This window comes from Nymphalis io, chromosome Z, assembly GCF_905147045.1.
Source record: "Nymphalis io chromosome Z, ilAglIoxx1.1, whole genome shotgun sequence".
NCBI classification, from domain to species: domain Eukaryota; kingdom Metazoa; phylum Arthropoda; class Insecta; order Lepidoptera; family Nymphalidae; genus Nymphalis; species Nymphalis io.
Window position 1 is genome coordinate 8,030,394 of NC_065918.1, and position 15,960 is coordinate 8,046,353.

The window sequence follows — 15,960 nt, forward strand, 5'->3', positions numbered from 1 at the left end:
TTAGTTACCTCCATAAACCTCATAATTATTTAGATTTTTTTTTTAAATACATTTTGTTATTGAAAAGTTAGGTTTGTTAAGCTAAATATATTATATATATTAAATACTCATTTTTACATTAGTTTTCGCTCACAGCTTCTCCCGCATGTGAAGTTGTTAGGTATTGTAGAAGAAGTAAATTTCATCAAAATCGGTTCAGTAGTTTGGCTGTGAAATCGTATCAGACAGTCAGAGTTAATTTCGTATTTATAATATTAGCTTAGATGTTTTACACGAGTTTGTGTTTAACAAAACTTTATCAAGAATAATATCAATAAATAATTATATAGGGAAATTATAAATTGATAAGAATTACTAATAAAACATATCTCAAAAATACACCTTATTATTTTTTTAAATATTCGAAAGAGTATGTATTCAATTTAATTTAATAAATTATATTATATAACCTTAATTCAAAGAGAATAGAATCACGACGTGACAACTAAATCCACACGAACAAAAGTTTTAATTGTTGTGTATTCTATTTGAAAACGTATAATAATCCTTGATAATGTTTAAGATTTTATTAAAATCTTTAATTAATAATAAAGATTTTCGTCATTTTTCAATTTTTTTAAAACTACAGTCAAGTTCACAATTCGTTATAGAGCAACTGAAAAACGGAGTAACAGTAGCTACTGAAGAACAAGAGTCTCCTTTAACGTGCATATCACTCATCGTTCAAACAGGTCCAAGTTTTGAAAATAGTTGTAATCATGGTATTTCTAACTTCATTGAACATTTAGCTCTATCAAAAAATGACATACAGGAGACTTGTTATCATAAATCTATAAAATTGAATTCTGTGACCACAAGAGAATTCCAAAGATTTTCGGCCGTATGTCCGGATATACACGTTTCGGAATGTGTCGAGATTTTGTCAAAAATTGTTACTGATCTTGAATGGAACGATGAGGACATACATTTGCAAAAAAAGAGAATATATTCAAAAGCCATTGATTACGATAAAAATCCAAAATCATTAGTGTTCGACTATTTACATCAAACGGCATTCCAAGGGACGCCTTTAGGGCAGAGTGTAATAGGGCCAACCACTAACATAGCGAAATTTGATAAATGTCTTCTGCGCAATTTCATGAAAGAAAATTACCAACCTCATCGAATTATGCTCATATCGTCAGGGGGTGAATCACATTGGTCAATGTTCGACAGAGCAAATTCAACTTTGGGTTACATAACGCCTAATACATGTTCAACATTAAATGTGGGCCCTCAGCGTTACACTGGTTCAGAAGTTATTTACCGTGATGATTCAATGCCTTTTGCTCATGTTGCATTAGCTGTTGAAGTTCCGGGATATAATAGTCCAGAATATTTACCATTATATGTAGCAAGCTGTCTGTCAGGATCATGGGATAGAACACAAGGCGGAACAAATAGACATGGCACACCCTTAGCACGCGCTGCATCCACATCAAGGCTTTGCGAATATTTTAAGTCATTTTATATACCTTATCGAGATGTAGGATTGTGGGGAGTTTATTTTATTGGCAATGCAAAATGCTTAGATGACATGGTATCGAATATACAAGATCAATGGATGCATATGTGTATAACAACGCAATATACTGATATCGAAAAAGCGGTAAATACGGCTAAACTAGAATTGGCTAAACGAGTTGATGGTGTTATAAATTCTTGCTACGACATAGGCTTGCAAGTGCTTTATACATCTCAACGAAAATCATTATCTGATCTTTATACTGCAGTTTCAGATATAAAAGATGATACGATTAAAGATGTTTGTTTTAAGTATATATATGACAAATGTCCAGCAGTTGCGGCGGTTGGTCCCACAGAGACTCTGCCTCATTACAACAGAATTAGATCTGGTATGTATTGGTTAAGACTTTAAAATAATTTCCATGTATTTTTGTAATGTTCAGTAAAAATAATGTATAATGAGTTTAAATTAATAAAATATAGCTTATAATTTTTTTGTTAATTGTATTTTTGTCGTTGTAGCAATTTTAATTTTGCCCAGTTTAAGTCTTTGATGTCATATGTTATTATCACTGTATTTACTACTTTACATAAGTGCTGTATCTGTAATTATCCGATTGAGTCAACTTGAGTCTGCGTTTCCAAAGCAAAAGACGTGACTTGAATTAAACTAACAGCATATGGTCTGGTAGTCGATTAATTTGTGAATTGTGTAAGCGATCTGTTTCATCGTATACGTATCTATATATTATGTAAACATCTAATAGGTATAAATATAATATTTGCTATAATTATTTTGTTTTATACGATTTTTTTGTCGTAAAATAAAAATGTCAGAACACCGAATTTGATATGAATAATCTTAGTAATAATTTCAAGTATTTGACATAAACATTGAATAACACAGGTCGTATTTTAAAGTTGCACATTGATTAATAAATAAAAAGGGAGGCAATAGATGCGAATATTTTTATGATATATTTTTTAATCAAAAATTTGTAAGTAGTGTAAGGCGATTCTGTTAAAACAAACTCGTAAGTTACCACAGAACTCAATTATGAAATGTCAGAATGTGATAAACGAAATTGGCTATTATAATTATAACATAACATTTACAGGATTCACATCGCACGCATCAAAGTACCGTACCGTAAATCCATTTTCAACATTTCACGAGCGATACAAAGTTCTTACAGAATTGCATTGCAGCAGGTGTCTTGTTATATTCAATGCATGCAATCTCCTCCTGATGCACACGGCGGCCTTTCTCAACGAGGATTAGCAGACTACGAAAAGATTACAACTTACAATAAGCACAAATTTACACTTTTCATTCCGATGAGGCGACTCTGCGATACGGCCGCAGGAACAACGGCTTTAATAGTTAAACCGTAATTAGGACGCCTCCGCATGTTATCCCAAAAGCCAGCACTACTGGCCCTCCTGACCAATGAGTAATCACGTATAGTATAGTTGTCAGCTCAAGTTAGTCTTAAATAAACTTTTTTTTTCGAGTTTTGGAACGTATTAGCTGCGCCAATTTTTATTCAAACTCATACATATTTCCTACGTTTTCCGTTAATATCAAGCACGAGATGAATCAGAAACAAATAAAGTACATAAGAAACCAGTGTTGCGTACCCGGGTTTGTACTCGCAATATTCATTCATTAAGATTCACGTGTTCTAACAATTGAACAATCTCTGCTCTTTTTTATAGTCGATATGAACATAGTTTTTTTTTCTGATGCTGCATTGTCTAATTAACACTATTGACAAAGTCTTAAGACATGTTATTTATTATAAGATATATCCTCGTACAAGACTTTTTGAAGTCTGTTATAAAATATGTGTTTAGTTATATAATGTATAAGTTTAAAATATATGTTTAGACATAATGACTTGTGTTTGGAACGACGTTCAAAAGTTTATTATTTCTTCATACTCGTATAAAATTTTTACTTATCACAATGACTTTCAAGTATTCCAGCAACGGTAACACTATAATAGAATAACTTTGATTTTACTGCGAACCAGCAATACCTAGTACTTGTTGTGAGCCAGTGTGACTATAGGCTCAAGAGACAATAAAAAAATAAAATAAAAATGATTGTAATATATTCAAATGTCTATTTCAAAACGATCAAAATTACTTTTAGTGGAAAAGTTAACTAACTTTACCACTTCTTAGTTTTAATTATTATTATTTTAAACAGGAAACAAACTTAAATGAAACTTTAAGTCGATTATCTAGGGTTATGTACTGTTTTAGATAAAAAATTCGTCTTTAAAACTGGCTTTCAAGGAAATTCTTCCAAAAGACTTGGGTTGTTTAGGTTTCCTTACACACAGCGGTCCTGAGGAGGCCTGCATCCAGGATGGACTCGCGTTCCCTAAAGAGAGCTTCGCCAAGCCATGAGCGGAGCACAGCACAGGAGCGGCCGCGGATGCGGTATATCGACACGATTTGTAGCCTCTTCAAAACATGTCGAAGACGGCAATCGCAGTGGTTATGATGTCCCACATAACCCGGATTCTCACACAAGGGGGTACATTGAGGGAGATAAGCCGTAAGTCGAGTTCCTTTTGAAAGATTTCACTACGTGAAAAAAAAGGTTTTCTTACACACCTTTTATATACTATTATTTTGCCGAAATTCAACTGTTATTTTTAACAAAATTCGATTTATTTTATTGAGCACTTTATGTTCTTTTCTAATGCCATAATTTTTCTCCTGATTAATCTAAAAAAGAATTGCAACAGCCTAATATTAAGTACATTTTATTATATATTGGTTATAAACCTTTTATATTGTTTAAGTGTTGTGGCCTTCGCTAGGTAATTAATTAATGGAATTTCAATTATTCACATGAGACGACGTGACCAACGCGCGGCTCACGATCTTAATATTGGGGCCAATTTCGAAAATGAATTTAACGGATATCCATTACAAAACTTAATTCTTTTATTGCAGAAATGCTAACATAAAAATAAATACAGAATTATCATCTAATAATGGACATTATAATACAATGATAAATAAAATATGTTTAAGAGTACTAAGGAGTTTTAACTAAATAAATGTACTAGGATCCGAATAGATAAATAGTATTGTTTTGAATGCTTTTGTTGTTGTCTCATCAAATTATATTTTACGTATTTTGCTGAGATAACATAATTATTTGATATGTTTTCGTCAAACTAGTCTATAATAGAGATTGTTCACAGTGAATATGGAGTTATTTTCTAACTCAAGATGCTTTTAGATTCTGCTCGTAAAGAGAGGTCTGCCAAACACATTTCAACGATCTAATAAAGATAAAACAAAGTTCTTACGTAAACTCTCGGCTCACTCTGCGTAAAATTTATAGATGTTACTTTAATATTTTTATATATTGGTAGCACTACCCACCGCGACTCCATAATCGGAAGATTAAACAGACGTTTTCATTGCAATACGTTATTCTTTTCCTAAAAATGTATGTGACCATCTTAATTAGCCTTGGAATGTTTAAACAAAAGACACATCCAAACGTACATCCTTTCAAGGTTGATTTGATGTAACTGAGGGTGCAGAACTTCCTATGAAATTAAATTGATTTATTCTATATTATATTAGGTCCTCACATATGAAATTGTCGTTTTGTATGGGAGGAATATAAAGTCAATTTTTTTTGTAAAATATATTTAATTAATTAAAGTATGCACCGTTGTTATATATGCACAAATATGCAAAAGAAAAAAATAATGAGGAAAAAACAAAGGAATGACTGTTTTCAAAACTCAAATGTACCAGCTAAATGAATTTATAAATTTTAATTTGGAATTCTTAACCAAAGAGGGGATATTTCAGTTCGAAGTGGTCAGTACGACAAAACGCTAATTTCATATGTAAAGACCTAGTAAAATGATCTTTTTAGCTTAAAATAGTTTAGGCTGTGCGTTGATTGTCAATATTATTGCCTTTCTATTTTTTAACAATGAGATATATTCATTCTATATTCTTCCGTACTGTACTAATGATCGGACAACACGCCCCATGTATTTTTTATGCTCTATTTAAATATCTCGTAATATTTTTAATACTACTGATTCGAATTATAATTTATGTATATTACATACTTTTCAGGCGGACAAAGTAATTGACATCAAAATTTTTACAAGGCAGGGTAAAAAAAATACATTCGTTTTGTGATTTGACTATGAATGACTATAGCGCTAGCAATTGCCAAAAAATTGTAGGGAAATGACAAACTAAATATGTTTTGCATTATAAATTTAAAAGTTAAAGTTATGCGAATACGAAACTAACTCGTTCGTTTGGCCCATCTGTGGGAGTAAGGGTATGGTAAAGAAAAGTAAACATTAAATATATTCATTCATTATCCCTATTCATCCATTTTTACACGTTTTTATTTAACTTCATCCGATAGTACGTGCAGGTCAATTCTGGCAACTGAATTTTAAACAATTTGCACTCACCTACAAACTAGGATATATAAATTATATTCGTTATAGTAACCCTGGATTAACAAAACTTCATAATATATAAATTTATCATTATTCACTTGTCACACTATATATCTTAAGGAAGATAATATAAAAAGTGTTATTTAATTAAATACACAAAGTGTGAGATTGCCCAGTGGTGGTTGAAGAACATGTTAAATTGGTTTAAATTAATTCAGATCCTGGCTTCAAATAAGGCAGCACCATCAAATTTTCTTATGTTTAATTTTTGTTTATACATAATGAGTAGGTATTCGTTGATGTTCATACAGGAGATATAAATGTAATTCATATACAATTATATTTAATTTATTAGATATATTTTTTTGATAGTTAAAAAAAGTAACTACTATGTTTTTTGCCGGTTTTTCTCGGTAGGATTTAGATTTCGAACTGGTTGTAGCTTTATATTAATATTAAAATTGTAAAATGATTGAAAGGTGTCTGTGAGAGTTTACTTGAATAAACTATATTTTGACTTCGGAGCGTCAGTCGGATAAAAATCTTCCAGATGTGTAATCACCAACCCGCATTACAGTAGCTTGTTGAAATAAGCTCTAAACCTTCTCCTTAAAAGGAGAGGACTCCTTAGCCTAGCAGTGTAACACGTAATTTCTTTTACTTTTTTACTTTAAAGTGTATATAACACAATGGATATTTTACTTCTTGTGCATGTACACTGATACAAACATCCGTTCTTTACAAGCACTAAATGTGTTATCTATATTTTATAAAATAGCTATATTTATATGGTTTTGATAAATATCGGCTTATTTTTAAATATGCTTTGTAGTTAAGAATAAAATAACTCATAAGTACTTTTCCTTTACGTATTATGTAAAGCGGCTTAATTTTTAATGGATTGCAGCATTATTATCGTCAAAACGTCGGACGAGGCTAAATAATCCCTATACATATCCCCATACGACCAGGGATTTTTATATCTTACCAACATCGATTTTAAATCAACCCATATGGACATTTACCGACGTTTTTGTAAAACGGCACACGTCGAACAAATTTGTTCAGTTCGAAAAATTGTACTTTTAAATCAAATACGAGTGAAAATTTGTTTTAGTATTTTATTTTTCAATGTTCAAATTCGAATGCATTCGTAATATATGTAAGAAGTTCACTTTTTCTGAATACTTTTTTATTTACTGGTGGTAGAGCTTTGTGCAAGCTCGTCTGGGTAGGTATTACCCATTTATCAGATATTCTACCGCAAAACAGCAGTACCCAAGTACTATTGTTGTGTTCCGGTTTGAAGGGTGAGTGAGCCAGTGTAATTACAGGCACAAGGGACATAACATCTTAGTTCCCAAGGTTGGTGGCGCCTGGGTGATGTAAGCGATGGTTAACATTTCTTACAATGCCAATGTCTGTGGGCGTTCCTGACCACTTAGCATCAGGTGGCCATATGCTCGTCCGCCTTCCTATTCTATATAAAAAAAATGAAGTATTTTTTTCCTTACATATTTTAACAACCCTATCTAAATTACCTGCAATTAGTGATTAAGGAAATTGATAAATATTTCATATTAATAGTATATTCAATTTATGTCATTTTATTTTCCCATATTTCATTGATTTTGTTATAATTTGTAAATAAGTCTTTACAGATTCGTTTTCCCGGCCTAGTAATGCCAGGGTCCGCTTTCTTGCATCTATGCCTCCACTTTGCCCGATCTAAAGCGTAAATAAGTATGACATAATATTTTTCTGTTAAGTTGTAACTGTTTTTTTAATATTTTTAAGTTGGCAACATGGTCTTTTAAAAAGGCGGCAAAGAGAGAAAAATAAATAAAATTGGAGAGATATAAATGGCTGGCGAGCTGGATATTTGGTTTATTTAATTTATAAACAGTGTCGACCACGCGCCGATCGCATCTACCATAGTATATATAATAATAGTATAAATATTAATATAACGTCTTTAATAGCTTACTTAATATATAAAATTAATATTCAGCCGTTCCAAAATGAAATTAGTTCGTTTATTAATAACATTAATATATCTAATGGATTATAAGTAAATCTATTAAGCCTCGCTATAATTCAACTAGGCTATGAATACGTTAATCATTATTAATATAAACTAATTTTGTCATACATAAAAACCAAAATAATCAAAAATGCCTTCTTATGACACCGTATCAGTAGTTCTCGATTCTGGGTCTTTATCTACCAAAGCTGGATTTGCTGGAGAATCCTTTCCTCGTTGTATAATACCAACAACAGTTGGAAGGTTATATTATTAATTTATAGATCTATAGCAATTTATATACTTAATTATAATGAGAAATGTTTTGCTTAAAAGTTTTTATTTCATATATTTGAAAGTTAATAATGTCATTGTAATATTTTTTTAGATTTCGACAGCACGGTTTGACTGATGGAACATCAGATGTATATTTTGGCAATGAAGCGATAATTAAACGAGGGATATCAAAAATGACATGGCCAGTCAAAAATGGAATGATAGATAATTGGGATGAAATGGAGAAACTGTGGCATCACATATTTTACAGAGAACTTCATATTGCTCCAGAAGAATCTCAGATAATGATTGCTATTCATCCATTAACTACAAGAAAAGATAAGTAAATATTTAAATAAACCTTTATTGTTGCCTTTAAACCAAATAAGATTTTTTTATATTAAGGTTTTTTTTAAATACTATTCTTTTAAAAATAAATTACAAACCCAACTATATTAATGTCCCTATCTTTTTTAGAAAAAGAATGGCGGAAATACTTTTCGAATCTTTTACAATTCACGATTTGTATTTGGCAGTATCTACCTCATTGGTATTACATGCCAGCGGTAGGACTTCAGGAGTTGTCTGGGAAAATGGTCACTTATGCTCATATGCTTCGCCAGTGTTCGAAGGTTTCCCTTTGAAGCATGCAACTGTTTGTTCCAAAATAAATGGAAACATTTTGACGGATCGTCTTCAGAATCTTCTTAGTCAGATCGGTTATTCTTTTACAACTCCAACTGAAAGAGACATATTGGAAAAAATTAAGGTATCTGAATTCAAGTATATATATCGTATTTATTTATGTAAAACACGAAAAACCGTAACAGCCTGTGAATATCCCACTGCTGGGCTAAGGCCTCCTCTCCCTTTTTTGTGGACAAGGTTTGGGGCTTATTCCACCACGCTGTTCCAATGCGGGTTGGTGGAATACACATGTGGCAAAATTTCAGTGAAATTAGACACATGCAGGTTTCCTCACGATGTTTTCCATCATCATCAAGCACGAGATGAGTTCTAATCAGAAATTAAGCACATGAAAATTCAGTGGTGCTTGACCGGGTTTGAACCCACGATAATGTATATATGATAATAGATAATAGATATGATATGATAATAGATAGATAATGTATATGATAATACCACTGGGCCATCTCGGCTTTTCAACACAAAAATCAACAACTTGTATTTTTATAACTTTTCATATTAGTGATGGTTTATTTAATTCTTAATTTAAAACACAGAGTTTATTATTTAGTTTCTCTATAAAAGTGTATGCAACTTTTTCTATTTTAGAGTGGATTATGCTATGTGGCAACAGATTATAATAAAGCATTAACCACATCAAAAAGTACTAAAGAAAGTGTCCCTTTTAATCTTCCTGATGGCCAGCATGTATTGATTGGCTCAGAAGCATTTGATTGCCCTGAATTGCTTTTTCAGCCAAAATTACAAGAGCTTGATTGTCCTAATATAACGGATGTTATTTGCTCAAGTATTTACAAGTGTGATTTGGAGTACAAATCGCTTTTTTTCCACAATATAGTATTATCTGGTGGTTCAAGTATGTTTAAAGGGCTACCAGAACGCTTGAGTGTTGAATTGACTAGAAGAGTTATAGATTTGCCAGGTATACAAGCGAAAGTCGTTGCAATGCCTTCAAGGAACTTAGGGGCTTGGATTGGAGGATCTATTGTAGCGTCACTCGAATCTGCAAAAGATTTTTGGATGACAAGAGACGAATATGAGGATGGTGGAGCAGAAAGAGTTCTTTATAAATTTTATTAATACACTATAGATTAAATATTAATATATTAAATTGTGTTATGAAAATGTGGAATAAATTACGAAAAATATTTTTTCATTTTGTGGAGTAATAATAAGTAGAAAAATTAAAAAAAAAAATTGATATATTTGTCACTTCAGCTCAACTAAAATTAACTCTTAATATTGATTATTGACTTAAGACCAAGTAAAATATTTAATACTTTCTTATTAATCTTAATTTAATTGAGTGAAACGGTACCGAGATGTTGCCTGGAAATGAAACCATGCAGGCAAAAACAAAGTTAATTAAAACAATAGAAAATATACACCAAAGGTATGGGAGACACGTCTGTGGTGATTAGTTTATTTGTCGACTAAATAAAATAACATCGGCATCATCATATTTTGACAGATAGATTGGATCTCATGATTTCCCTGCAACTTGTGTATTTGGACTAGGCTTAGAGGAATAAAGTTGTAGGCTATTCGATTGAATACTGGAAACGTTTTAATGCCTTTGTTTGTATGTAATATTTGAATGACGTTAACACAAATAGACAAACTGTGTTTCAGATGTCTCCCCAAAAATCTCGTTATTATTTCGGGAAAATTGAATCACTGGTATAACTTTTTTTTACTCGTTGTAAAACGCTTTTACAATTTTCCCCCACGTAAAGTGAGAAAGTATATGAGACTCGCTGGATCATTGGTAAGTTCTGACGCGATGTATTTATAGCAACATTTACTAGATTATAATTTCATCAACAAAAAAAAATTCTGATAAATTAGTATAATCTTAACTAATATTATAAATGCGAAAATGGAATTTTGCGTATAAATTACCAGGATATAGAAAAGCCTTACACGCAATTCTTACAAGAAGGCGAAGCCACGGATGGAAACTAGTCTAAGTACCGTCTATAAACCGTATTATTTGTCTTGACGTAGCGAACATCCGATTGAATTGAAACTCGGTAAAGTTGTTGTTAACACTTGTGTGAAAGTTTCTGACATCAGGTGCCAATGTAGATAGCGCGAGTATCGTCTAATTGATTTTAAAGAGGCCTTGTATTATTTTTAAAAGGTTTTACTGTTATGAAATACTTATTAACGAACATTTGAATAACGATATTCAACTAAGACTTGACCAAAATGGGTTCTGTCAGTTGAAATCGCCAATTTCGGTCAATCATGGAATTTGTTTAAAAAGAGGTTTAAAGTCTAGGTAATACACAAAATAATTAAAAAATTATTAAGAAAGAGCCTAATTGAATTGAGTCTTATTGGAAATAGATGCGGACCAATACGATTGGGCTAATTGAAAGTCTTTTATATTTAAAAGGTTTTTTAATTCGTCATAATTGTTAGTCAAATTGTTCTATACCCATTTTAATTTAATTAATTAGGTTAGGACATACTAACTTGGTTTCTGTAATAATTCTTTTGGATTACTAGTTCATTGATTGTTATATAGATGCGATAAATAAAATCATAATTTATATTTATAATAATTATTTCCTTATAAACGTTTACTGGGTGATTAATTAAACAATGCGGAGTCTCTTGATTGTCAAATCTATAATGACAAATACAAATCAGTTTTTAACTAAATACCTGCTGAACAACGCGTATTTTTTAGTTATGTTTTTAAAGATTATAAAATTGGGGGTCAAAGTTGCTCACGTCCGTAGGTCTCACTAAGGTCAGGTTTCATCCCTCATTACCTTACACGTGGCCCCTGGGTGGTGCTAATTGAGCAACATATTCTAGGTGGGAGGCTCCGGCCGTAGCTAGCATTACCACCCTGCGAACAAAGCCGCACCGCCATAGCGATTTGTCGAGCGGCTAGATTCACCTTGTCGCGCAGCACATCGTGTTCCGGTGCGAAGTTCGCAGTAGCTTACCATGGGGGATTGGGTCTGTATAGTTGTATTCTGCATTTGGAGACAGTCGCAGTGACGCCGGGAGTACTTACAGTATCCCGGATATTCACTTGAACACAACTTCAAACCTCGTGCTGGGGTCTGTATGTACGCTCGTAACGACGTCTGCTGCCGGCGTCTTCGAAACTTGGAGGTACCCGATTTTTCGGGAATGTGGTGCGTATCGGATACAGGTTTGGAGCAGATTATATACGCCTGCGTCTATAGGTCGCACAGTGGTGACCAGGAGACAACTCGGATGTTTGAGTATTCAGTGTGACGGCTGATGCCGTCCAACGTCGTAACCCGACTGTTCAAATGATGTTTCTGAGGGATTTCAATGCTCATGGTGAGCATGGTGAGCAAGATTGGCTATTCCAATTCCAGAACACCGACCATGCCGAGAGAGAGAGAGCTCAAATTCGCAATATCCCTAGATCTCTCTCAGCTGGTACACGAAGCAACTCGGGTGCCGGATGTGGACAGTCATACACCTAATTATCTGGACCTTCTGCCGACTACCGACCCTGACCGATTTTCAGTGTCTCGGGCTCTGTTGGGCACTTCTGATCATTGTGTGATCAGGTCGGTCTACGACTTCTACCCTCTGGACTCTGATCCCACTGGAACCAGACGGGTGTGGCGATACAAGTCGGCAGACTGGGACGAGATGCAACACTTTTTTGCATCCTATCCTTGGCGGCAGATATGCTTCTCTTCCAATGAGTTCTTTATTCCATATGATGACGTATCTTTAGATGGCAAGGTCCCTAGGCCTAGATGGTACAACGCTAAGTGTGCCGAAGCTGAGGCCCGTAAAAACACAGCGTTTGTAGCGTGGGCAGTAGCCCACACCACTAAAGCTCCGGATATTGCAACTTTAACTCTGCTGACGGATCCCTGGCCTTTACGGCAACAGAAAAGGCTAACCTAATAGCAATTCTGTTTGCCGAAAATTTATGTCTCGATGCGGAAAGTGCCTCACCACCAAACATACCACCTTGCGACTGTGAGATTGTGCTCAGGAACTATTTAATTTGGTTCTCCCGTCACCTTTTTACTACAGACCTGCGAGGCATCGAAAAGATCTGCATCCGTATGTAGTTGACGTACTTAAGACACGTTCGAAACGCTTTGCTTCCTCGTTTCTGATACGCACCGCCAAGGTCTGGAATGCCCTCGACCTCCGTTTTCCCCACCACCTACAATATGGGTACCTTTAAGAGTGAATAGGCAACTTCTAGCAAAGCGCGCTCCCTCTTAGACTGTATCTCACTTTCCATCAGGTGTGATAACAGTCAAGCGCTAGCCTATATATTTAAAAAAAATTGAGTTTTCATATTTACATTGCGAAAATAAGGTATAATAATAATGAACTATGACCGTTGTTTAAGCTTCCAGATGTATAGACATGTCATAGGACAGGGTAATTTTAAATAGTAATGTAATTTTTATTTAATTTAAGAACTTATTCCTCCCTGTGCTCGAAATTTGAACCAAGTTAATAAAAAAATTAAATTTGATCATTACTGAGGTTTTTCAGTTAATTACAGAGTATAATATCTCTGTAATTAAATTATGCTTATAGCTATGAAAAGCGGCGTCATCGCCAGGGTGGAATTCAGTTTATGACGAAAATACTTCAAAATCTGCCATTTTAACGTACATGATGCCTATTTGAATAATACATACAAAATATTTAAATTATTATATAGCGGCAGTAGCCTAAAATAAAAAAAACGATGGCTTTGGTTTTGGTAAATAGTAAATAGCCATATTAACTTTAAAAGTGGGAGTTATTTGGAAATCACAGACACACACTATTTTATTTATTTGTGTAGATATATATTAAAATTGTTGGCACTTATGCTTCATATAAACTTTGACTATGTCAAAATCACATTTCTCTACGCGTGTTATATACTTAAAATGAATGCAGATTTTCCTCTTTAACTATTAATATATAGATGAGCTTACTAGACGCACAATGGCTTTATTTAAAAAAAGAGTATATATAATTTTCCTACAAAATTTCACTTAGATGACAGGCTCAGAGACCGAAATTACGAGTTTTTTGGGACACCGCTATCTAAAACAAGTAGAAAATTAAAGCAAAATTTAATAAGCCCACATGCTGGGAATTAGCGTACCGATGTCATATTGACTTATAATTTAGTTAATATTTTTTATTACTGTATTTAGCTTAAGTCCGATAGCAAAAGTATCTGTAACTATTACTCTAAAATTCTGAAGAATGTGGTACAAAAATGAGTGTAATTGTTTTTGTCTATGATAAAGGGAATTGTAGTTTTTTTAAATATAAGAATAATAATGTGATAAGTCAAGCTTCAATTCTGACAGTAAGATACTTTCACTTACTAATGTAACAAAATATTATACAAATAACATTCAAATACTATTTTACGCACAAATATAATTAAATAAAATAAAACACAAGGATGTCGTTTGAAAAACCGGCAGTTGTAATTGATAATGGTAGTTATAGCATCAAAGCTGGCTTTGCGTGCGACAATCATCCAGTTGCCATTTTTAGAACGTTAATTGGAAGACCAAACTACTTACATGGTAGCTACGGACGCCAATATTACGATGTGGCTGTAGGAGATGACGCAATAGCAAGAATTAAAGATTTGGAATTAAGCCATCCGGTGGTCAATGGTAGAATAGTACACTGGGATAATATGGAAAGGATTTGGCACCATGTTTTCTATAAAGAGTTGAAGGTTGCACCTGAAGATCGTGCCATTATCTTGGCTTGTGGACTAACTACAACTATAGAGGAAAAGTATGATAGTAAAGTATTGAATTAAAAATTTAAATTAAAAATTGTGTATTTTAATTAAATAAAAAATATGAAATACAAAATATTTCAGAATTCGATGCTGTGAAGTATTCTTTGAAACACTCAATAATCCAGCTGTGTGCATACAATCACAGTGCGTCCTAGCGATGTATGGATCTGGAACTACTACTGGTATATGCGTGGATATTGGGTACGATACGAGTGATATAATACCCATTTTTGAAGGGGGAATGACAAAGTATGCTCATATTAATACTAATTTAGCAGGATCTCAAATTTCAGACTATTTCAAGAAATGCTTAGCTAACCGTAATCTGCTAGAAGAAATTAAATCGCCTCACGATATTGAAGATATAAAAACAAGTAGCTTGTATGTTACGCCAAATTGCGCCATGTCAAGAAAAGACTATATACGGAATTATAAATTATCTAGTGGTAATGCAATAGACATAAGTAACGAAGCATTTATGACAGCAGAATTAATATTCCAACCAGATTTTGTTAAAGGGGAGAAGACTAATATTATACCATTGCACAAGGCAATAGTAACTGCATCCTTAAAATGTGATCCGGAATTAAGAACTGAAATGTATGATGCTATTGTTCCCTGTGGTGGATTGGCCACAATACCTGGATTTAATGATAGATTACAAGTTGAATTAGAACATTACATTACAAGTCCTTTTACAATACTTTCTTCACCTGAGCCATATGCTGTGTCTTGGTTGGGTGGAGCTACGTTTGCAGGACTTCCTGACGCTGAAAAAATTTGGGTACAAAAAAAGCAATTTGAAGATCATGGTGAAAGAATTGTGAGAAATAGGTTTTTGTAACAGTGGCTTTAAATGTTTCTTATAATGTCATTAATTTATTGCGCCGTTGTTATGGCGAGTGAATGATCTTTGAAGTATATGATTTAAACTTAAAATATTATTATTTTAACTATGATTCTTAATTCATTCAATGACTCACAAAGAGACAAATAAGTCTAATATATATTTAGAATAAAAAGTTTAATGATTATCGTACAAACTTATTCTTTCATAATCATAAATATCATGTCACATATAAATTGATGGAAGTCATAAAGGCCGTTTTGTTAAGCGAACCCGCCGAGATCAGCAGCATTTTGCGCTTCAACAACCTGTAAGGCGTAAACCACCACCATCGGCA

The 15,960-nt window shown here is 33.2% G+C and overlaps 3 protein-coding genes across 3 annotated transcripts; all 3 read left to right on the top strand.

The window, feature by feature from the left end:
- The first annotated feature begins 263 nt into the window (after positions 1–263).
- Positions 264–1,918, top strand: LOC126780644 (cytochrome b-c1 complex subunit 1, mitochondrial-like). The gene is made up of 2 exons (XM_050505265.1): positions 264–276; positions 651–1,918. The coding sequence occupies exons 1-2, from the start codon at positions 264–266 to the stop codon at positions 1,916–1,918; spliced, it is 1,281 nt and encodes a 426-aa protein (XP_050361222.1).
- A 6,225-nt stretch (positions 1,919–8,143) lies between these two features.
- Positions 8,144–10,123, top strand: LOC126780739 (uncharacterized). Its single transcript, XM_050505412.1, has 4 exons — positions 8,144–8,262; positions 8,387–8,617; positions 8,752–9,043; positions 9,571–10,123. Exons 1-4 carry the CDS (start codon positions 8,150–8,152, stop codon positions 10,060–10,062), a joined length of 1,128 nt encoding a protein of 375 aa, XP_050361369.1. The 5' UTR covers positions 8,144–8,149; the 3' UTR covers positions 10,063–10,123.
- Positions 10,124–14,422: 4,299 nt separating this feature from the next.
- On the top strand, positions 14,423–15,620 carry LOC126780740 (actin-3-like). Its single transcript, XM_050505413.1, has 2 exons — positions 14,423–14,769; positions 14,858–15,620. The coding sequence occupies exons 1-2, from the start codon at positions 14,423–14,425 to the stop codon at positions 15,618–15,620; spliced, it is 1,110 nt and encodes a 369-aa protein (XP_050361370.1).
- Positions 15,621–15,960: the final 340 nt, after the last annotated feature.